This window comes from Amphiprion ocellaris, chromosome 22 (genome assembly GCF_022539595.1).
Source record: "Amphiprion ocellaris isolate individual 3 ecotype Okinawa chromosome 22, ASM2253959v1, whole genome shotgun sequence".
NCBI lineage: Eukaryota > Metazoa > Chordata > Actinopteri > Pomacentridae > Amphiprion > Amphiprion ocellaris.
The window spans coordinates 11,210,177-11,235,669 of record NC_072787.1 but is presented as its reverse complement, the minus strand read 5'-3'; the positions used below and the strand labels follow the sequence as shown (position 1 = coordinate 11,235,669).

At 39.4% G+C, this 25,493-nt stretch overlaps 1 protein-coding gene across 5 annotated transcripts in view; it reads right to left on the bottom strand.

Annotated features, from left to right (window-relative positions):
* The window catches only part of ctnnd2a (catenin (cadherin-associated protein), delta 2a), a 271,300-nt gene that overhangs the window by 12,721 nt on the left and 233,086 nt on the right, over positions 1-25,493 (bottom strand). For all 5 annotated transcript variants that reach the window (XM_035943707.2, XM_035943706.2, XM_035943711.2 and 2 more), the window contains 2 exons: positions 14,693-14,942; positions 11,881-11,965 (listed from right to left, as the gene is read on the bottom strand). In XM_035943707.2, coding sequence (XP_035799600.1) covers positions 11,881-11,965; positions 14,693-14,942 — 335 coding nt within the window. The remainder of the gene's footprint in view (positions 1-11,880; positions 11,966-14,692; positions 14,943-25,493) is intronic.

Here is a 25,493-nt window from a genome sequence, read left to right as displayed (position 1 = left end):
ACAGGACGACTGGTTGCAATTGAAGGAAAGATGAATGCGGTCAAGTACAGAGATATCCTGGAAGAAAACCTCTTCCAGAGTGCTCTGGACCTCAGACTGGGCCGAAGGTTCACCTTCCAACAAGACAATGACCCTAAGCACACAGCTAAAATAACAAAGGAGTGGCTTCGGAACAACTCTGTGACCATTCGTGACTGGCCCAGCCAGAGCCCTGACCTAAACCCAATTGAGCATCTCTGGAGAGATCTGAAAATGGCTGTCCACCAACGTTCACCATCCAACCTGACAGAACTGGAGAGGATCTGAAAGGAAGAATGGCAGAGGATCCCCAAATCCAGGTGTGGAAAACTTGTTGCATCATTCCCAAGAAGACTCATGGCTGTACTAGCTCAAAAGGGTGCTTCTACTCAATACTGAGCAAAGGGTCTGAATACTTATGACTGTGTGATATTTCAGTTTTTCTTTTTTAATAAATTTGCAAAAATTTCTACATTTCTGTTTTTTTCTGTCAAGATAGGGTGCTGAGTGTACATTAATGAGAAATAAAATGAACTTTTTTGATTTTAGCAAATGGCTGCAATGAAACAGAGTGAAAAATTTAAAGGGGTCTGAATACTTTCCGTACCCACTGTAAATGTATTCAACAGACTGGTATGTACAGTGTGCTGTCTATAGATGTAGCTCATAAATGGGGGCACACAGGAAGGATCCACAGGGGTCCTTGAGGGCTTTCCCAAGCAAAATGAGCAACAATTAAATTTAGCAATAATTGGATTCACAATGATGAGGAGGGTGTAAATGAGAATATATAAAAATGTATTAAAATGGCTGTCGCATTCACATTATAACATGAATTAATAAACTTTAATACATTTTATTCCCTGAAGGTTAAAGGATGGACAAGTCATTATATTCCACACTGACAATATTATATAGTGTGTATACTATACCAGCTTGCTACGGCATTTCATTGATTTTATGATGTTTACAGTGTAAAATATTCAAACCCACCATTCTCTATGATTTAGCCTGGCAAACTCTCCTCCTTGGAAACTTTTTGGGAGATCTGCTAGATTTCAAAAACATTTATGTGACTTTAATCACTGATTGCTGGCTGCACAGCATTAGTATGTGTGTGACCCACAATGGTTTAACTGGTTAAATAATGCATGGATCATGGATCTCACTGATGACTCCAGTACGTGAGGCTGCAGGACTGTGTGTCTGATATGGTGGTCTACAGCACAGGTGTCCCCCCAGGGTACAGTACTCTCCCCTTTCCTCTTCACTCTGTGCACATCAGATTTTAGGTACTTCACGGACAGTTGTCATCTCCAGAAGTTCTCCGATGACACTGCCATCATATGATGCAAGCTGGGGAGGACAACTGTGAGTACAGGAAGGTCATCATGGACTTTGTCGACTGGTATGAGCAGAACCACCTTCAAATGAACGCCAGCAAGACAAAGGAGATGGTGATCGATTTCCACAGGAAACCTTCAAACACTCCACCGCTGAACATCCAGTGACTTGACATCAAGAGAGTGAGGACATACAAGTACCTGGGTGTTCACCTAAATTACAAACTGGTCTGGACAGATAACACTGTCTCTCTTTATAAGAAGGGTCAGTATCGTTTATACCTTCTGAGGAGGTTTGCATCTTTTGGTGTGTTCAGGCCACTGCTGATGACCTTCTACAATACTGTGGTGGCATCTGTGGTCTCCAATGCAGTGGTGTGCTAGGGAAGGGGATGCTCTGAGCGGGATAAGAACAGACTTAACAGACTGAATAAAAAAGAGCTAGTTCAGTCTGTGGCTACCCTTTGAATTCCACTGAGGTGGTGGGAAAGAGGAGGGCTCTGGCCAAACTGTCCACTGTCATAGACCTCCCACCCTCTGAATCAGTCTGTGAACTCCTTAAGCAGTGCCTTCAGTGGCAGACTGTTACACCCTAAATGTAAGAAGGAGCATTTCTGCAAGTCCTTCATCCCTACATCAGTCACACTGTACAGTGTTGCATTATAACTTCACTGGTCTACCACATTTACTGCAGCACTTTTTTTCTTCTTCCATACACATTCTACTGACTAATGGTGCAATAATTTGTTACAACCTCACCCTTTCATATAGTGTTCTTGAAAATTTCACCTTGTGTATATAACGATTCTCTGCAATTTTTGCAATGTCTTTTTAATATATCCTTATACTGTCCTTACACCCCTGTCTTTTGAGCTGCTATAATGGTGAACCTTCCAAACTGTGGGATCAATAAAGTTCATCTTATCTTATAAATATCAAATCAACATCAAAAATGCATAAGGGACCATTTACACGTTGCTTTTGAGGTTTGAACCCCGTCTACTGTCATTTTTCAACCAATCTGCACTATAACCAAGGTTTTGTTTTGTTGTATCAGCGTGTACTGTGAAACCTTCCACTGTATTGGTAGCAGTGTAACGGTACCCAGCGTCTACAGACATTAGCCACGACAGCTCAGTTCAAAGGACCTGGGGCCTCATTTATAAAACATTGCGTAGGAGCCACACTAAAAGTTTGACTACGCCGAAAACCTGAATTAGGCGTACGCCAAAAAATATCCTGATTTATAAAACCCTGCGTACGCACAACTGCACGCAATTTCCCATTTATAAATCACACTCCAGCTGGAAGATTGCGCAGGTGGATCCACCTCACATCCCGCCCACGACACACCCACATTTTACCATGAATGGTCAATGCAAAGTAACTCATGAATGTATTTCCATATAAACAAGCTGCTGATCCACGGCATTTTACGCTCAGTCACGGCAGAAAAAAGAAAAGGAAATTTTTCGGAGACCAAGACAGAGGTGCTTGTGGATGAGATGGAGGCCAGGAAGAGTATCTTGTTTGGTGGTCATAGTAGTGGCATCACTAACAAAAGAAAAGGCACTGAGCGGCAGCACGTTGTCACCTCTGTCAACAGTGAGTGCCACAGAGAGAACTGTGGCAGAGGTGAAAAAGAAGTGGTCTGATTTGAAGGTGGAGGCCAAGAAGAGAGTGACATGCCATCGCCAAATCGTGTCTGCTACAGGTGGGGGTTGGGGCAAACCCGAGCCCACACCTCTGGACAGCAGGATAGCATCCATCCTCGGGACGGCCAGCGTGTGTGGAATCATGTCAGAGAAGGAAGGAGACACCAATTTGGCAGAGCCCACAGAGGAGACCGGTAAAGTACAGTTTTATCTGTTTATTAAATATTTAAATGGACTTGTAAAAAGGCAGTGGACTTATGCTTTTTGTCCTCCGTCACTCTAGAGTTGGAAATGCTGGCTGACGAGGAGGTTCCGACCACAGCGTGTCCTGTCAGCGTGGATGAAGCCTGGCTGTCCCCAGTACATTCCGAGACCATGGCACACCTAGAAGTGGTCGGATCCTGACAGAGTCCTACAATCACAAAGGGACACCATCGGTGCCATAAATGAAATACGGGATGAGCTCCAGCAAATACGCACCGTAATGAACAACATGTGTGAGGTCCTGTCTGACATTGCCGCCTCTATTAAAGAGCTTGTTAAAAAAAATGAAACGTACTTTCGGTCTTTTTGCAAACGCTGCATAACACCCCGGCTCTACAAGTGTAATATGTGATGACAATAAAGGTTTGGGATAAATCTGGCTTCAATTCACCACCTCACCGTCTGGCACTGCCGTTCCCTCTGTCTGCAAAATGTCCGTAAGCAAGCATCAATTTTGGCGCAGCGGTGCGCAAATTCTCACGCCAAGTTTATTTTTATAAATCACAACCTTTGCGTTGGAAGTGGCGTACGTAACTTTCTAGCCCCGTTTTGTGCGTACGCAAGCTTTATAAATGAGGCCCCAGGTCGTTCTGATTCTCACCTATTCTCCTCATCTTACCTGCTTTTTCTTCTCTGTCCACCCACCTCCTCTTTCTCTCTCACCCTCTCCTCTCCAAACACTCCCTACAGCTCCTACTGTAAGAATGAGAGGGAAAAAAAAACAGGTTGCTAGGCAACCAGTCTGCCTGTTGCTCTCATCATCAATAGATGGTTAGTTGAAGGTCGCAGGACTCCGAGGTAAAAAGCGATTACTGCCCCAACAAATGAGGTGTGTGTACGTGCAGGTCTGCTGGCACTCATGCCAGACAGCAATTATGGCAAAAATTGTAAAAGGTTACACATGATGAGTGGCGGGTCCCCTCTGGGTCTCACCGACCACTGTCATTTTTCAGTTCTTCAATCCATGTCTCTTTCTCACTCATTTCACGCTCAGATTTTGAGATTTACAGTCGTGAGCGCTTCACTCACACACAATCCATCAGTCTTCACAAGAATAATGTGCCTCTGACCTTTGCATCCTTTATCTTGGTGGCTTGAGGTTCTGCTGATTTAGACACTGACCTTTATGCTACCGTTGCATTTATTGTATACAGCCCAGAATACTGCAGGTGCATGCCGCAGTTCTGCCTATATGTCTTCCTTAAATACTGTTGTTAGCCTTTACCCCAAGACAGGCTAGCTCTACAAGACTCCATCTCCTCTCTTTCTATCTCTGCCTGGCTCATGCAGGTGAACATCAGAGAGAAACCAAGCAAAACCCAGAGGAAGCTTCTGAGGCCCGAGGTTGGTTTGATGTGTGCTGAAGTTTATCAAATACACTTCTCTTTCTCACTGTCTTTTCCAGTTTACGCTGTGTAGCAGTGGATGATGGATTTATTTTAGCTGTCTCAAAGAAAAATCATTTCATCATATTTTTTGCAGAAAACCTTTGAAAATTGAAGAAATAATAATGATCCAAGACTCTTACTTTAAACTGACACAATAATGCAAAAATTTAAAAATCCAAAAGGGTAAAATGTCATTAAAAAATGAAACATTCAAAAGTAACTCACTTGGTGTACCTTGGGTTAATGCTTGAGCCATACAGTCACATGGTTAAACTGTACTTTGACAGCAAATGATGGCACCTGTTGTGTAAATTTTATAGCACATTGTAAGTTATTCATTTATTTTTGCAGGAACATCCGACTCATGCTGGTTGCAATGATCCTGTGAATGACTAGGTTGCACAGTCAGTGACCTCACACACACTCATCACACTCATTTCTCCCTCCTTTTGCATCACACAAACACACCCACATAGTGAATTACACATCCCTGGAACATATTGTAAATCTGTCACATGTGTGACAAACACAGCATCTCTCTGACCCTGAACTCCATCTGTCATACGTGTGTGTATCTGTTTTGGTGATTTGTGTGTGCTGATGATGTATATGTGTGAGATATGTGTGTGTGTGCGTGTGTGTGTGTGTGTGTGTGTGTGCGGGAGAGAGAATGTGTCTGATTAAGTGCCCAAGACAGATCATTTATCAAGAAATGAGGCACGGCAGCCCAACAGAAGTTATGCACTGAACGGGGACATGACAAAGTGTATCTGTGTGTATATGAAATTCAGTGTTTAGCTTGGTGTGTGTGAGAAGAGAGAGTGCATATGTTTGTATGAGTAAGTCTGAGAATTTTCAGTCCTTCTGGTCCTATTAAGAATAGGTTTATTTACAAAGTGACCATGTTTCAGTTCCTCGTTTTCTATAGAAATCCCCTGTTGGAACAGTGTTGCACATTTGTTGTTTACTTAAAAGATGACCTGTGGTTACACTCCAAGGAGCTGTAGATGAAACACTACATACACTGCCTCACTAACACACACACACAGTGAATGAGGACACATCTTGTCAAATAATCCAAATAAACTCGGTAAAAGTAGAGTTTTACTGCACTCTAGAGACTATTATACATGATTTATCCTAAAGTCAGTGCTAGTGTTGGGTACAAACAGATTTTGGCTTTGGTTTATTAATGGCTACTGCATCACAGATCTTTCAAGTCATCTCAGATGCTATGTTCATACAGAGTTACTGTTTATTCATGGGCTTGCAAAGTTTCGTTTTGGTATGCTCAAAAACTGTTGGGCAGCCCTGCCCTCTGTTCTGTTGCAATTCTCTTTTCTTTCTCCCTCTCTCCCAGACTAGACTGCTCCCATGGCACTGCTGTAGGAAGTGATTAACTCTTCTTACCGCAGTTTGACAAAAACACGCATTTTCAAAGACACACCCTCACGCAGAAACAAACAAACATACATGTGTACCCACACCCATAACTTCTACACAGTTGGGAAGTGTGTTTCAAAATGCTCTCATTACTTCAAGACTTCAAAGCAAACAACTCTTTGCCAACACAGCTCAAACTGACTCATTATTGACCCTACATTTTTCTCTTCTTCCCAAAACTACAAGCACACAAACTCGAGCATGCTTATTTTTGAACTACAGAACTTTCACAAATTCACCTCACCTTCTTTCCTCACTTTACTCTTTCTTTCTTCTCTTATGCCACTGTGCCTTTTTTTCCCCCTTTGCTTTTGCTCACAAACACTTCGCAGTGACACCCTACTCCACTCTCGTCTAAATTGTATGCTAATCCATGTTTGGATTGGAGGCTAACAGGATTTTTGCAGCACCTAACACCCATGACCTAATATGTCATGCAGGGATACTGGCAGTAAAGTCACTTATTTTGAGCTCTGGACTTTGGTGATAAAGTCAAAGTGTGAATTCTCTAACGCAACAATTTCCACAGTTATAAAATTGGGCTGCTTTGTCACTAACCATGCAATTTAGAAAGTAAATAGTAAGGTAACTCTTTGAAAGTAATTTCTAGAGACTGCATATAGCATAAGACAGCAGCTTAACTAACTGAAGTGCAATTTAGAGAATTCAGACTGGTTGTGGTGCATTTAATCAAAGTCGTCCTGATAGTAGCAACATTTAAATTGTATTACAATATATTAATCACTCAAGTATTATGAGAGGTGGATGATTTAGTAGGAAACTGAGGATGTTACAACAGGACAAACTGCAAATAATGTCTTGTTTCAGTTTATTGATGACAAAAATAGAAATGCTTTATCTTTTTTTGTCTGTTGAATTAATGTTTACATGTAGAGTAAAATAAGACGGATGCAAAATCCATTTTGTTGTGTGCAGCATCAGTCCTGAGAAAACTGTCTCTTTGTCTTTATTTAATCAGAGTCAGGCAAAAAGAAGAAGGAAGGAAGAAAGAAAGAAAGAAAGAAACAAAGAAAGAAAGAAAGAAAGAAAGAAAGAAAGAAAGAAAGAAAGAAAGAAAGAAAGAAAGAAAGAAAGAAAGAAAGAAAGAAAGAAAGAAAAAGCCCAGTGAGGCAAAGATGGTTGGGGGAAAAAATGTACAAACAAATAATACGAAAAATGAAGCGACCTTTGTCGGGCCCGGCTGCCATGTAAGGGCAGCATCCTTCATGTCTCATCACTGGCCTGTTATGCCATCCAGTCAACTGTAATGCTATCCACTGGCAATGATTAGAGAAGTGTGAAGCAGATGAGGCTCCAATGGGCCACATGGGGATACTGCTCTGTGTAATACAGGGGAATGAGAGGATGACGGATGAAGAGAGCGACACAATCATCAGGATGAGGCAAGGACATACTGATGCCATGAGGCAGCCAGGCTTGAAGTGACTGACTTGGACAGAAATCCCATGACAAAACAATCATGCAAGGGAGTTATTGGGTTAGATACTTAGTCAAATACCTTTTGTTTTTCTTTTAAAAGCGATACAATAAAATGGGTAGTGAGGATTTTCAGTAGTTTCTAATGCAACTCCTTAAAAGATGTTCCTTCATATGCATTGCATTCAGAAAGTGTACAAACCCTCTTAAGCAAATTTTTAATAAATCAATTTCTTCAGCCTCATCAATCTACACTTACTACCCCATAATGACAAGCAAAAAAATTATTAAATCTATGAAGAAAGAAATACTGAAATATCATACCAACAAAAGCATTCAGATCCTCTTTGCTGTGCTTAGCTGAACCATCTTTGGCAGAGATTACAACCTGGAGATTTGCACACCTGAATTTGGCAATTTTCTACCATTGTTCCCTCAAGATCCTTTAAAGCTCTGTAAGGGTGGATGGAGCCCTTCTGGACAGCCATTTTCAGCTTTCTCCAGAGATATTCAATTAGGTTCAAGTCAGGGCTCTGGCTGAGCCATTCAAGGACTTATATGGAATTGTTCTTAAGTCTGTGTGAAAAAAAAAAGAGAAAAAAAAGGAAAAGAAAAAAAAAGTCTGTGTGCTTAGGATCATTGTCCTGGTGGAAGGTAAACCTTTGGCTCAGTCTAAGATCTGGAGCAGGTTTTCATTAAAGATATCACTGTACATTGCTCCTTTCAAATTTCCCTCCATCTTGACCTGTTTAACATCCTGGTGAAAAACACTGAAGCAGCATGATGCTGCCACCACCATGCTTGGGATGATATTGGACAGGTGATGAGGGGTCATGATCAAACAAGGCTAAATAGGTCAATCTTTGTTTCATCAGACCAGACAAATATGTGTCTTGCAGTTTGACAGTCCTCTAGGTTCATTTCTTGCTAATACCAAGTGGGTTGCTGTGTGTATTTCACTGAGGAGAGATTTCCATCTGGTCACCCTTTCACAAAGCCAAAATAGGTGGAGTGTTGTAGTGATGGTTGTCTTCCTGGATGGTTAACACAGGATTTCTGGACCATCAGTTTCTTGGTCACCTCTTTACCTTTTTTTGTTATTTCTTCCATTTACAGAGGCCACTATACACATGAGGAACCTTCAACACAGATTTTTTTTTGTAGTCTTCCCCAGATATGTGCCTCTACACAGTCCTGTCTGAGCTCTGAGGGTACTTCCTCCACTCTCATTGCTTGCTTTTCCCTTTAATTTGTACTGTCAGCTGTGAGATTTTACACACTTAGACAGACCTTTCCCAATTATCGCCAATCAACTGAATTTAGCATTGGTGGGCTCCCATCAAAGTATCAATCCAATTTCACGCAAAGGGCCTGAATACTGTGAATGTGAGATTCAAAATTTTCATTTTTATTAAGTTGTCTTTTTATTAAATTTGCAAACACTTCTTAAATCCTGTTTTTGCTTTGTCAGTTTGGGGTTAAGAGTGTACACAGCTTAAGATGGAAAAAGATGATTTTAACAGGTCTGAATACTTTCTGAATGCACTCTATGTTCCACTACTTTAAATAGCAATATCTTGCTATTGTTTCAGTTCTTTTGAAAGTCTGACAACATCTTTGAAAGTTTTTGCGGTTCAGGTACTTAAAATTCAAGTGCCACTACAGCTAATCATCAGAGAAATATAAGACAAGATGAAATGACTTTTAGAGGCGAATGATGTTGAAATGCCTAAATAATCTTTCTTGATGACCTGGAAAACTTCTTTCAACGAAGATTCCACATTAAACGCTGACGGTACTCAGTAAAAATATTTGCAGATAAGATGGAACAAATGAGATGAACTTTACTATGCTTCACATTGTGCTGAAATACAATAATCCTACATTACAGACATCATAAAAGTATGTTGTTGCAAGGTTGGTGGAGTGTAACACATTAGGATATATATGTGCTCTTGGTAATGTGCCCACACGTAGCACACACAATTGCGCATAAAATCAAACAGCTCAACTTAGCTTCGATTTTTTTCAGTATTCAAAGATGACAAAGATACTGTCAAAGCCAAGGACACCTTCTTGGAATGTGTGATTGAAAATTTCTAAAAGTGTACTGACACTCGATGATTACGCCTCTAAAGTTTTACTGCTCTGAATGGCAGATAACCTTGGTGGCAGATATTCACTCAACCACACTCGTTGCTGAGAAGTGAAAGGAATCGAACATCTGTTATTACTTTTAATCAAGTTGCAGGTTTGTGCACAAGTTTCTGATTTGAAAAGAAACAAACAAAAAATATAGAAAGAGAAAGATGTTTTTTACTAGTGTTTGTGTGTTTGCCTCAAACAAAAATGTCCGTCCTCTTGAGAGCAACACAAACAACAATCATCATTTCCCTAGACCCTATATGTTTTTTTTTTTTTTTTTTTTAAAGTTTTTGTTTGTTTGTGCCATTCTTTATGAGCCACTGTATTAATGAGGGACACAGTTTCCTGGCAAGCAGCAATAACACCACTCAGTCCTCATGATGGGCTAAATAACCATTAACATCGATGTTGCGTGTAAGTGAATGAGCGTGTGTGTGTGTGTGCATTGAAAAAAATAAAACAATAGGCTAGAGGCTAACACAAAGCTATTGATCCTCCTGCCTCTGTAAACACTGTTGCTCAGCTGTGATGGTGCCCAGCAGAACCCCATTATTCTTTTGTTTGGATGTGGTTATGACTAACCTCAAGGCGAACGCACATACACTCACACGCACAGATATGTGCAACACGCACACAAACAGTGTCTATCTACAGACTTGCACAACCCATACACACAAAAGCACTTAGTTAGACAAACATATGCACAGGATAAGCATTTATGAAGGCACATAAACAAAGTGTAACAACACAGATTACAGTGGACAGTCTCCAAGACCAGCATCTGTTGAATAATCTTAAGGTTGTTTAGAAAGAAATCATTTAATTCTCTGCCAGTCATTTTATGTTTCCCTATTTGTGAGCAACACAAGTGCTCATACAATGTCAAGCTTCTGAAGGCTCGATGAATTCAACCAGCACCTTGTTTATGGAGCTACAGCTGGTTTCAAATATCATGCTGCATCAAATTTTACATGAAATACATCTGAATCACCTATTAATCAAAATCATGAAATCAATATCAATAACCAAGAAAACTGCTGACTAATAGGGGTGGCCTTTAGGAAGTACCGACAATGTCTGGTTGTACACAGTGACCTAAGCTGAGCAGTGACACTGCCTGTGGAAGACAACAGCAAAGACTGACCAGCAGAAAAATCTCAAATCTCCCAGTGAGGTAACATCTAGTTATCCATAAACATGGATGGAAATCTTCAGCTGACCAAATATATAAAAAAGCAGAATGTATGTGCATCAAGTTTATTTTTTAATTGCTTCATTAGACTGTTCAAACAGAGAATCAATCTTACCACCTGCTTCAGTGAAAGTGAAATGCCCTCATCCTAACGCAGTTCCTCCACAGACATTTCAAGGCCAATTTGCCAAAGATAGAAAAGACTTTTTTTAATTACGGAGATGCTGTTTGAGAAAACCTAATACAATTAATACAAGTGCTGCTGCCACCTAATTAGATGCCTGACTCTTTTTTTTTAAACCAGAGCTTGATACTTTCTTCCTCCTTCACAGTTTTTTTTTTACCACTATTTTCGCAGTTGATTCACACCACATCATTTGCACTATATCACATCCCTTATAAGAGCAGATTTGCAAAACACAAAGGAATTAAGACATAGAGTAAATTTTTGGATTAAAATACATTTTTGCCAAGACATATGATATGTATATGAATGCCAATATGGGGGTAACTACAATGCTTTAAAATAATGTTTTAGCTTTATGTAAAATTATAATCACAGCTTTTGATTAAATATTTACTGGATGGCTTAACAGTGTAAAATCCGTTCCACAACAAACTAAATTGTGATTAATCAATTATGCAGAATGAACACAGTCCACCTATCACATACAGAGCATGTCCTTGCAGAGAGGTACTAAATCTAGGGCTTATATTTTCATCCAGCAGCCATAATTGATCATACACAACATTGGTACGTATCGTGCTGACTTTGGAGTTACTGTGTGTGGATGGCAATAGGCAGCAAAGTTAAAAATCCTTGAAAACTTTGAGGGAGTGTTGTATGGCATGCAAAAATAATTTCTTATGCACCAAATAGTACCGCATTCTGCAGAGAGTGACAGGAAATATGATCTGTAAACAGAGCACAAATACTGCAACATGAATAGAAATCATCTTCAAAAGTACCTGAACACGGTTTGTAATACACCTACCTTCTTGTAGAGGGAGCGCAGGTCTCTGTACTGCCACATACTGCTGAGGACTTGAGAGGCTGCCTTTACCACCTTTGCTGAGTGTCTGAAGATAGATAGTAAAAAAAGTGAGAGTTATTTCTCCTGGACCCCATTCCTTTAGATAATGTTTCTATGTTATTCTGTCCTCTGTCTTTACCAGCTGCACAAGACGTGTGCGGACGAGTGGCACTTGTGATGGCTTTAAGAATGAGGTGACCAAGCGCATTTCAACAGAGAATGATTTTCCTTGCAGAAACATGGAGAGTTTTCAGATGAGTTTCAAATGACCCACTCTGCCATGCTAATGTTGCCATCCTGGCTGAAAAATGGCTGTAATAGGAGTCAGTTGGTAATTCCTGCCCTTTAAACAGCTACAGAGGCAAGCAGAGATAGAAGCTCATTTTCCATTTGTTCATAACGAAAAATCTTCATGATAACAGGCTTCGCTCTCAGTTTAATTGTCTCCCACTGAAAAGATTAGAAGGAGTTTGTAAGATTGAACCATGCAACTATGGCACTTAACCACCACAAATACAATGTTCACTGTTACCTGTCGAAATTATTTAAACAGTGAGTGAAGTCAGTGTTTTTTTATATTGCAAACAGATCTTAATGGATACGGGAGGTGCCATTACTTCAAACAGCATTGTGAAATTGATTATATCCTTGCCAGATCATGTTTACAGACCTTTTTTACAGCAGACATTTTGACATGTTTTGGGATGAAAAACACAGGTGTACTATTGCTGTCTGCGTACTACTATTGTGCATGTTTCTTCAATGCCATGGCTTACTGGGACATCTAATAGAACTGAGTCATTAAGACCCAAGTTATTCATTCCACCTTTGCTTTTCTGCTGTTAAAAAGTCTCAATGTCTGTCTTTGACTGCAGCAATAAATTACACTGAGGGTGGAAAATATAAATCTTTGGAGAATTTAATTTCTGGAACTGTCAAATCATTTTGCTGTTCATATGACAAGTGCTTTTAGAATCTACTCTTTCAAAGCTGTAGGCTATTCAGTTTGAAAGAAAAAAAAGTATTTTCAGTTCTTGTTTAAACAGTGGTTATATGCTGTATAGTTGCACTGCAACAGGCATTTTCCTCATCCAGTAGTGTGTAATTGTGTGAATGTAGCATAGCACTGCTGCTAATAAGCATTTATCCTCTGTGTACCTATCCTAAGTAAATGAAGATGAGTGGGCTGTTAGCTGATAACTACACTCACTGTGAAATTTGCGTTTATGGAGGTTCCTTTCAGTACCTCATCTCTCTCTTTAATGGTGCCCTTGAGCACAGTTCCCTAAATAGACTGAGTCTCTCCATAACAATAAATCAACGTTTGACCTCCGTCTGATAACACTCTGGGTGTCATGGCAACCCCTGACCTGCTGGTTGCCATAGCAGCTGTGCAGAACACCCTGCTCGGTCTCCCATGGCGACAGGAGTTATATTTCGGCTGCATCTTCCTTGTTGTTCTCCAGCTGTCTTTATGCGGATGAATGGTCACAGGGAAGGCAGATGCAGTTATGAATGATGGATGTGTGACCATATTGAGGCGCTGGTCACTACTGACAGTATGAGATGGGCTGAATGATGCTGTGACAGGTATCACACTATACAGTAATAACTGATTTAATAATAATTAATTCATCATTCATGTCCTTTACAGTACATTTTAGGACTCAAGTTTCTGAGTTTCTGGTTATTAGGGGCTTATTAATTGTATTTGCTTAATGTGGGTGATAAAACATCATTGTCTTTCTGAGGCATATATTAAAATCTAACATCCTCTTCTACAGCAGGCGTATCTGTTTAGTGTTTTAAAATGTACATAGGACAATATTTCATAAACTGTCATAATGCATTATTAATCTCAGACTTTTAATAGCACCCTTTGAGGATTTCTGCTGAACCCAACTTGGGATTCATGGAATTGCATTTCAAGGAGATGTTAAGTAGAAGCATGAACTTTGTAGTGCTTCAGTAGTTCAGTAGAAGAATGCCAAAAACACTGCAAGTGTAACAGTTTTTATTCTCACTGGAATAACCCACGTAAAGAGACACTCCAAGTGCTGTGAGGCATTTTGGATTAAGGAACCTACCCAAATTTTTAGTAATGGCAGTATTTGTGGAAGATGTTTATTTCTTTTCAAACTAAATCTAACTTGAAAAATTCAGAACAAAGCTTTGACATGCTGTTTTTATGTTTGCTGTCTTGTGCTTCAGGAAAGAAACAAAAAAAAACCCAACAAAAAACATGTTTTGTCAGTGTCTAAGCCCTGAGCCAATATGCTATCTGCAAAAAAACATCATTCATCACTAAAGGTTGCTTTTCTACAGAGCATAAAGAGAAGCTAGTTTGAATGTGTGACACTAAAGCAACAGATTTGTAGAAATCCATTCTACAAATTAAATTTTGTGCCGAAAGAACCTTGGTAAGTAACACAAATAACTCATTTAGCAGTTAATATTTTTCATATTGCACATCTGCCTAGCTGCCTTTTGGAGAAATTGGTCTAAAATGATGCACAAAACAAACAGAATTTTCCCATTTCATGTGATGAAGCAGATACACAAAAAATGGCATTGTGAGTTTCAATATTTCAGTCAGTGAAAACAACACATTCAGCACAGTGATGAAGTAATATATTGCCTTGCAGCAATATATGTCCTCAAACTAAGATGAACATGTGGAATCTGGGGTTAACATCGCAAAGTTACAAATACTTAATACTCATTTTACTACTACAGACAAAATGAACACAGTTCCTGACTTAAGCTTACTCACTTGTCTCCTTTGCTGCGGGCGATGCCAATGAGTTTTTCGATGCCACCAGCATCACGTAGAGCTTTTGCATTCTCCATATTTTTGGTGATCACTTCATGCAGCGCGCAGCAGATGGCAGTTACCGTATCGTCTGACATGGCCTTGCTGGGAGGGCCTGTGGTCCCAGAGTTCCCACTGCTGGTGGCGTTATTGTTGCTGCTGCTACTACTGCCTGGTAACCGATGGATCAAATCTCTCATGGCATATTTACCTGGTGTGTGAAGAGAAAAGAACAAAAGGGACAAAAAATATTGGTTGAATTTTAGTTTGCACACTGTTTTGTTTGATACGAAGGAAGGAAAAGAGGTTCAAAGGATGGTCATTGGATGGAATTTTGAGAACAGAAGGGAAACAGCAAACAGAATTTGAGGCTACTGGACTGAGTCCTGGTAACATGAACACACGAGTCTGTGGGGGTTGATGGTTTATATTTTCTATGATGGTAATTATAGCCATGCTAAGGGATGATAATGAATAAGTATTTAGGTTAAGTGTAGCTGTGGATTACAGGTACGATGTAAATGTATGATCATACATCAATATCATATTTGGCAGATACAAGCCTCAGAAAATAAACTAACATCCTACTATTTTTATTGCAAACTTATTGTAAAGGTAAATGGTTTGAAAAATTAAGTGGCCAATCCTCTGATGTAGACACAATTACGTAGACATGCTGAGAATTCAATAAAAGAGTTGTCTCTTGATATTTTGGTGAAAAGGTTGGCATATAAAAAAAAAAATGACATTCAAAAAATGGGTTATTTGAGGGATCAAAGCATAGAGAGAGGGAGTAATTAAGAAGTACAGGAGACGGTGTCAGATATGAAGCCCACAAACCCAGACACAGATTGAAGTAATATATGAAGGGAAAGGGTGTGAGTATGTATTTCAAAGAGGCAATGATGGAAGCTATGGGATAAAATCTCCTACAAGACATGTAATGTGAGTTTACCCATGCAGTAAAGTAGTTAAAATCATGCTGGTGTTAAATAAATCCCACAGGTTTAGGAAAATACATAAACTAACCCACTGAGCACCAAGCTGTTTCTGGGTGTTTCTTTGCTCCTGCCACATTTTTACTCAGTCTGGGCACATTTTTCACTGCAATACAAAGTCCTGCCCCTCTATGGAAACAGCACAACCACGGCTGGAAGTAGAAATATCTCAAAAACGTCTTCCTTCTGTACAGTATGACATAGTGACAATGCTACAAAGCAAGAAAAAAAGTTGAATTTCTTTGTGTTCATTTGATTGTTAAAAAGTGAAATAAGCTGAAATCAACAGGTTCAGTATTTACCAAGTGCCCACCAAAATTGGCAACTCCACATACTACAAATATTTTAGTACTTCTACTTTGAATTTGTTTCCATACTTGTTCCTGTCTGCATTATATTAACACAGCCTGCAGTTCAATCTAGTTCAACCAAAAAAGTCCCTGAATTTTTATCATGCTTGCACAGAATAGCGCAAAATATTTTAGTTATATACAGATTCTAGTTCATTTTTTTGCAATTTTTAAAAATGAGACATGTAGAATAAGGATTGGATGAAATATCACCATTTGATTTGGATGACATATCACAATTTTAGCCTTAGATTGGGTCAGATTTTCAGATGGAAGGACACACCACCGATAAATAGTTCAAAGACCATCATAAAGTTGAATATGCAATGATTCTTTCTGTTTTTATAGTTTGTAGCTATGACAAACTGTATAATTCTGACATTTTTCTGAAGATAAAATGCCTTACAAACCAGCCAGTGGGTTCAGGGCGTTAATGATGTACCTTAAATCCAGATTGTTTTTGTTGACATGAGAGCAGTTTGCCATCATACATTTAGATGTCAACATTTGTGTATATGAAAATAATTTTCTCTTAAGTGTTACTGTCGTAACACTTTGAATCATCAGATTAGCAGGGACATATGGACCCTAATCAGGCGACAAGTGACTGTTTTCCAGAGATGTTTCTGAGTCATCTACTTAGAAACTTACTTGGGATTTTCCCACAGGAGTAAAAACATAAAGATGGCTGAGGAGAGAGGCCAGTAACAGAGAGATCAGATGGGCGACAGGCAGGAAATAAAAGAAGACAGTGGAGGAATTGAACAGCTGAGAGGAAAGAAGTGATTGGGCTGACTAAGGTGGTGTGTGGAAATGAATCAAACATGAGTGCTAGTCAAAGGGTAGGAAATGCTTTGACCATCATAAAACCTGTCAGTTAAACTTGAATCATCTTGAACTCCTGGATGCAGAACCCATGGGTCATGTTTCTGGTAAAGAACAATCAATTTGGACACTGAGGTGGATGTTGAATAATGAACCATGGCTGAAATGTGGTTAATTTTTTAACAAAGCCTAATCAGTGGAAAGACAAGGATGAGATTGTTGCTCTCATGCAGACACTTAAATCAACTGAGCATCTCCACAATCAGTTTACTCTCTCTGTAGCATGTGCTGCTGGGAGTGACAAAGCATGCCAGTTTTTGTGTATTAAGATCAGATGGACGAATGGATGCAGATCAGATGAAGAAAAAGACACTCCTGTAAATGGTTGCATCCACTGTTGTATCATCTTCAAATGGACCATTACATTCTGTCCGACAGCAGAGAATACTGATACCAAAATACTCAGTTTGCAATAAAATACTTTTCGATTTTACCACAGGTTTTTTCAGCAGTTGTGAAATAACATTTCTAAACAACTCTTTGGCGTAGCAGAGTACAGAAATATGTATACAACTGCCATTTTGTATCAGAGGTCCAAGCTTCTGCAGCCCACTACTCTGGATTTGTTCAGTTGCAGTGTAAAATAAAAGCAAGAATAAACCATCCTAGAAATGCAGTCAAAACCAAGTCTAAGCCTACAATCTTTCTTCTCACAGTTTTTCAAAAATCCCATATTATGCTGAATGGTTTTCCCCACAGTAAATCCCTCACTCTTATTAGTCTGAGTGATCTGGGAGGGGCTGAAAACAGCAAGGCAATACCCAGAACAGAAAAAATGACATTACATTACCAACCTTTATATAACAAGGGGGCACTCGAACACAAGAATAATGTGTGATTTTACACATGCTGTAGCACAGCAAAATGCTTTTGAATTCGCTAACGCACGCATGTGACACTCATGAGCACCGGCGCTTAAAACCCGCACTCACATACATGCCCAGTTACAGACACACTCACAAAGACACACCATCTATAAGCGTGAAGTTGTGAGTTAATTGGCCAAGTGTTATCACAGGCTGGCAGGCTGAACAGAGGTTAAGCGGTCATTGTCTTTTGGCTGAGAAGACAAAGTTAAGCTGCATCCTAAAGAGGAAGACTGATTATTTGACTGACTTGAATCAGACGGACTAATTTCCTGACTGATTTACTGGCTGATGGCTGATTAATTTACTTTGCTTTATTTAATGATCTGACAAATTTCTGAGTGAGTGACTGAGCTATTTACTGATTGACTGGATGACTTATTTACTGACTGGCTTATTTAGCGACTGACGGATAATTTAGTCTTTGAGTGACTGACTGGCTGATGAAGTGAGTGACTAATTTTTCAACCGACTGATTGCAGGTACTGACAGTAATAACAAAAAAGCAGTATACAGAAAAGGCACAATAAAATGACTAGAGGGATATTTGAGTGGGTTTGCCTAAATATTTTCTGCTTTTCTGCTATTTATGCTTGTGGAACTGTGTGCACGTGTGTGTACACTGGTGTTTCTCAATGTCTGTAACATAATCACATTTATGCCACAGGGAGCGAATGTAGACAGGAGAAGATGATATGGAAGAAAGGCTCTACAAGTAGGGAAACAGCACATAGTCACCTATGTTTGGAAGAGAGGAAAGAAGATAAGCAGGAATAACAACTAAAAAACAGATAAACTTGAGAAAGAAAAGAGGATGTTTAGTCTACATACACTTTATCTTATGTTGTATGAAAAATGCAATGTGAAATAACTTCGCTGCAGAGTCAGAAGAAGGTCTCGTTATTTCCAACACTTTTAATAACAATCTTGTTAGAGAAAGATGCTGCCTCCTAATAATCACTCCTTGGTGCTAAGAAGCATGACTGAAAGTCTCACACACACACACCTCACCTTGATGATACACACACATATAGTTATGCATGCACATCAACACGCATTTCACCTCAACATGACACGCTGCTCATTATCTGTCTTTCTGTTTGCTTTTGAATTATTTGTTCTCTTTTTGGGATGCTTCATACAAGGTTTTTGTTTTGATGTGAAATGTTTTCTTATCTTAACTTCATCATGTAATTCTTTGGTCTCTTTGTATATTTCATCAGCTCACAATATTTATCATACAATAAATGTTTAATATCAACATAAATACTAAAAACTAAACTAATCTAAAGCAAAGCTGTGCTCAGATGCCACTATAGCCAAAAAAAAGCTGGCCTCTTTCCTACATCCAAACACTATGGTACCCAGAGCCTGCAAGAATCTTATTGATGAATTATGGATTAATATAAATGAGAAGCAGTTGCTGCACTTTCCTAACATCAGTACAAAATTCAACACATTTTATAGCTTAATCTTTTGATATGCTGATTACTCTGCTGAGCCATTATTTCTTAAAATTTTGGGATTTGATTACTACTAAATATACAATCTATCTCCCAGAAGGCCTAGCTTTTTAGCTGACAAATGACAAATCTGAGTTAGATTAAGCAGAGATACAAACAAGTCTAATGACTCGCCATATTGCAGTGCATGCAACCAGAGTGTCTGAGCCATGAACTTCATTTAACAATTATTTCTGTAACCTCGCAGTGATTGTAAGTAGTTACACACAAGTAGAGCTGAGGCGCAAATTAAGAAGGATATTTTATGAGTGGGTGGTGACTCATTCCACTTTAAAGTCCTACTGTGACACAGACAGCACCTCTACATATTGGAGTGCAATCTACTCTTTACTCTTACATCTACTTATTCTGTCACTGAAATGTGAGCTACACCTGGAACATGTCCTCAAGGAGAGAAACAAGCCCTGTGCTGATCACGGCACAGTCTAATAAACCTGTATTACACAACTCCTCCAATATAGCTATCTTCACCTGAGAGGCAGAGCTGGTAATATATTCCTGTGCTGCATTCCCTCATGTGTCGCTAACTCCCGCTGAGGAGGGCGTGCTTCATCAGGGCCATAATGGCTGATTTGATTTAAAGAGATCCAATTACCCTCAACAATGGAGTGATTTGATTGTTTACTGACGAAGAAGGGAGAGTGTTATTGAAGCGAAATTGGAGGTAATTGTCTCAGGGAGATGTGGGGAAAGATGAAACGGCTTGATTGGTTGTGGCGTCCGACTGTCTGAGAATAAAGGACGGTTAATACACAGTTATCAGTGGATGGGTTGGGGTCCCTGAGGTGGGCTTCAGTATGCTCAGACACTTCTGGATATGTTACGTTTCTAAAGCTCTTCTAGATTCTCCGGGCTGAATAAAAGCTGGTAATACATTGGTTCAGTAGCTAAATATGAACAAATTAGTGTGACATCTGCTTTGATCTGTGATAACTACTGTCTTAAAATCATGTCAGGACTTTTAAACTACATAACAGATATATTCAGATGTATAATTGAAGAGTTTCATATATACATGGAAAGCTAAGCTGCCTAGAAAGAGCTTACATGAGATATTCATGCAACAGATAGTTTAATCTAAGCAGGAAATAGTAACCTCAAAAAGTACAACTATTCATGCTGTTATTCCAGTGTGTTGATTTAATAGTCGATAGCCAGTAAAATTCAAGCTAAATTTGAAAAATGGTCAGATCATTGGGAGCTATAGCTACTATTAAAATATATCACTAATGTGTCATTGCTCTACTGATGAGGGTGCCAGATTTATAGGTGTTGCTTGCTATTTAGGTTGAATATTACTTTGCTATAGGTAATCTCAAGCTAAATATACAACTACACAACAGCGCTACATCAACACATAAACCCTGGTACATTCTTGGATGTTAATTTTGTGATTCAAAGATGAGGGAGAGGCATTTTATGGACTTCAAATGTACTTGTTTTCCTATTTTTACATTAAAATAAAAAATATATATGCATGTCTAATGAATTCTGGAATATGGGATCATTTGGAAAACATATTTAGCTACTTTCTGTGTGAACGCATCCACACTGAAGTGAAAATAAAAATCACATACTATATGCACACAAACTCATCCTCCTGTCAACAAGTATCAACATCTTCATCAAACAGAAGTACATACGAATGACCTCCAAAGACAGTCTGATCCCCCACTGCAATGCTTTCAATGTATAAATAAATAAATAAGATGCACCGGAAACATGAAACATAGTAAGTGTAAAAGAGGTCAGAAATGGAGCCAAATTGGAAAGTTGCATGCCGTCAATTCCCGGTTTTCAAATATTCTGCCTTCTTGTGTTTGGTGCTTTTCACACCAGTTATACATCGCCCTCTGCATCTGTCTTTGATGTCTGTAGGTGACAGGTTTATGTAGTAAACTGCAGAAGACAGAGAGCGAGTGGGAAAGGGGGAGAGAGAGGAAAGACAGGGATGTTTTTAAGCTTGTGAGGAACCTGTGGCTTCATTAAAGACACTCTAGACACATAAAGAAGATGCCTGCTTAGGAGGAGATATAGATGTATGTGAACACACTGTATTCATGTACATTCACAGTGACTTAGACAAAGCTCAGTAGGGATAAGTAGGGTTCTTAGGAAATGTTTTCTTGAAACTATGCCATTTAAGGATGCTAAGTAAAACTGAATGCATCTTTTGCACCTCCAACGATGACCTGAACATGAGCCAAATCCTGCAGGAATAGCTGTAAAACCAAAAAAATCCCATAACCACACAATGGCACTTTCTTTCCCCCCTTTATTTGTCTTTATTGTTCTCCATTTCTATTTCTCTGTCTGTCATGCTCCCAGTCTGGCACAGTGGAGCAGAGGACAGGGAATGCCAGAGAGAACAAAGTGTGCTGATAAAAGACATGCCAGACCCTCACACACGAGAGATTTATCCCGAAGGCGACAGAGAAATTTCATAAAGTGCTGCTGCAACAGGGACAGAGAAGTGTGTGTCAACTTTGTGAGTCAGTGGACACAGCCACACTGTCTTTCAGCCTGCTAGCCTTGCAAAGTTGTTTATGCTTGCCGTTGTGCAGTCTGTTGACAGCAGGGATGGCAAAATATGTACAAATAAATAAATAAATAAAAAATTGGCGTGGGTGAGGAAAACACAAAATGGTCATTCTCTGGTGATCTAAAAATATTTGGTTTGGCTGGGAATGGACAAAGTGGAAGGAAGCATGTAATTAAATTTTTTTCCCCCTGCTTAGCGCAATCTTGTAATGTACTACAATGTGAGCGTATGCGTCTGAATAACATATTTAGATCAAAGGTTTGAAATCTGTGAGTTTTCTACAACCTTGCATTTGTGTATTAGTGGAGCTGACCCCTAACACACACACACACACATGCACATGCACACACGCACGCACACACACACGCAATCTTGCAATTAGTGACATCCCTGTGGCGCACTACTTTGGTTTCCACAGTAACACTCCCCGAACACTGATGTCATCAACGCGAGACACAAAGAGTGAGAAGCTGCAATAGAGGCAAGGTGAGGCGTTATGAGCTCATGTCTGAAACAACACGGAAAGGAGACGGCGGGGGAGGCGTGGGAGTGGGATAAACGAATGAGAGGAGAAGAAAGGGGAGGGAAGAGAAATAACGGAGCAGACTGAGATAGAGAATAAGGAGTGTAAGATTCATGTTAAAGACAAGAAGGAGGCCACAAAATTGTAAAGTGGAAATGAGTGGAACAGAGTGGGAGGTGAGGCTTAAACCAATAAAAGGCGTGGTGGGGCGAGAGAGGGAAGACAAAGAAACAGAAACAGAACTGGTGACAGGAGGATGAAGAGGAGAGATTAGGAAATTCAGACAAGGTGGAAATGAACAAGTTATTTTCTGTGACTGTTAAATTAAATCATTGTCACATATCTTAGGCAGTGACACAGTGCTGGATCTTGATATGCACAGAAGGTGGAAGTGAGCATGTAATTTGTTGTGACCATCACATTACATCAGTTCCATATTTCATACACTAATACAGTGCCGTTTAATGTCATTTTGCTTAAAATTTTGGTTTTCACAAAAAAAGTAATACATAATTTCAGAAAACAAGATTACAAATACTGATTGTGGTACCACAGTCAAAAGAATCAAAGGTCCAACAAGCAAAATTTTGAACATAAATACAGCAATACAGCAGCTAATTAAAGATATAGAGGAGCAAAGTAAAGTCCCACTCTGTGTTTGTCACAATCCAAGTTTCTCTGTTCTACTTTTCGGCATCTAGTTAGGCCTTGCTTGCATACTAGTACATGTTAGTGCAAGTGAGTCCCTCCCATTGAAACTGGTGGCCTTTCCTGTATTTCTAAGCCTCCCACACCGCATTTTAAAAGCAAATGTGCAGCTGAGAGCATTCAGCCAGTGCCTCGAAAACCAAAGTATTGAAAAACAAAGAATTCTATTATTATTTTTGTTGACCTAATTTATGTGCACTTGCTTTTCTTTTTCAACTCTGTTCTGCTACAACAACTCATTAGGGCCATTCATGAATTTTACAATACTTATGGCTGGATTGTTTTTTGTAGGCTTTGTTGGTTGGTACTCAACTTTTCTGCTTCCAAATAAAATGGGAAGGGAAGGAGGAAGTGTGAACTATGCATTAATTTGTTGTAGTAGGAGATGCTGGTACTCATGCAACATCCACTTGCTCTGAATGTCGCAGACAGAACATTTAAGTATAGGGTATCTTCTGCAACCATGAAGCAATCAGAAAAAAAGAATGTGCTATCAGTATTCTGAAAATGTTTTCAATGGATATGATTCAAACAGAGGTCAGGAGCTTCTACCCCAATCAGACAAGAAAACATCCTGATTAAAACCATGATGTGCACCCAAACAAGCACCCCCTGATTCACATGAAAGGGTTGGTCTTCAGCCACTTTCACGTGGAGGGCTTTGTTTGATGTTGGAGGTAAATTACTGGAGTCCAGATGCAGGTTAGCCAGCAAATCAAGCATTCAGAAGCTGACTAGTTTCCTTTTCTCTAGGTCTCTGTATCCAGCTAATGTCCTTTCTGTAAATTCTTCTTGAATGTATGTGCACATCATGAGTATCAGCCCCAAAAATGCCATAAAGTCTCAATGCATTTAAGTATCAACATTGTTTTAAAAGTATTATTTTTTAAAAGAAAAGTATTACATGAAAGTTTAAAATCCAACAATGTACTTTTTAAGTCGCAGATTTACTGCAATCCTCAATACAGGACATCACATTAGGAATTCATGTTTGGAATTAAATTGAATTAACCCTTACCAGACAATCTAGAGACTCAATTAGCTTTAGCAGTGGGAGCAAGTCACTTCGTACAAAAACACATTAATTCATCATCTTAAATTAATACAGATTTTTGAATTAATCACATTTTCATTAAACACCAATCTTGGTTTGAATTTGGTTGCAAGCACAGCATGTGTGTAAATGGTAGCTGTATTTGGAAACAAAAATACAGTGTGTTTTTGGCATTCAAGTACTGTTCCCAATTCATGTGTGTCAAATTACCATCTGTAAGTAAATGGGGAAGAATTGCACTGACAGACGGTGTAGCAGTGAATGGGACTCATTTATTGCTACACAGGCGTACAGTACATTATGCAAATCAAAAACTATGAAGGAGGTGAAATCAGGAGAGAGACAAAAACGTTGACAGATGAGAAGAATGATTCTCTACGACATCAATATGCCACTAAATCACATTACAGAGGGATTGGAATATAAGCATACATATGCGGTGAGGTCTTAGCTGTCACTGCTCTCTCTTTTTCTTTCTCTTCTATTTCATCTTCCATCCTCGTATACCCAGACTCCTTAGCCTGATTTGGCCTCTGTCTGCTTTTTGCTTCTATCCTTCTATAGTCTTGTGCCTCTCTTGCTCCTTCCGTCTTGCTTGTCTCACTGCTATCCAATCATGCAGTACTTTCCAGAGGATTTGACACTGAGGTTATTGTGTGCGAAAGATGATTCTCATCTCCGCTCACTCTACTGAACTCTCATGCAAACTACCGTTTCCCCACAGTGATGCTGCCAAACATGCCGGCACTAACAACTTATGACACACTATTGCATGAGTTTTAGGAGAGGAAGATTGGGTTTTTGCCTCTCAGAAAGAGTTGATTTTCTTTAGATTAACCATGCAAAATGATATCATAATAAGGTGTAACTTTGATCTTACAAAGACGCACAAACTTCTCTGTGTAATTGCTTTGTCGCTTTGGGTTAAACTTTCATCTGGCAGCAGTGCATGGTGTAAAGACAAAGGTGTTTGATTCAGAAGTCAGAGTCACTGTGGTGAATAAAGGATGGGAACATGGGCCAAATGGGGCTCGTCTCTTTGGAGTGCCTGGCCTCTGCCTCTTTTCCATTGATACGTATCAGCTCATACCTTGCCAAAAGCAAAGGCTCAACCCTCACTGATCCCTTTCACTTTTATCTTCCTCTCTCTCTATTTCTGAGAATTTTTGTTTTTCTGTGTCACTGAGTGCTATCGACACTCACTGTCACTTTTAACCTTATTTACCCTTTGATTGTTTAAAGTTTCTTTGTTTACAATTTTACAGAAAATTTAGATTATATTTATGTGACTACGTAATATTAGTTAGCAAAAC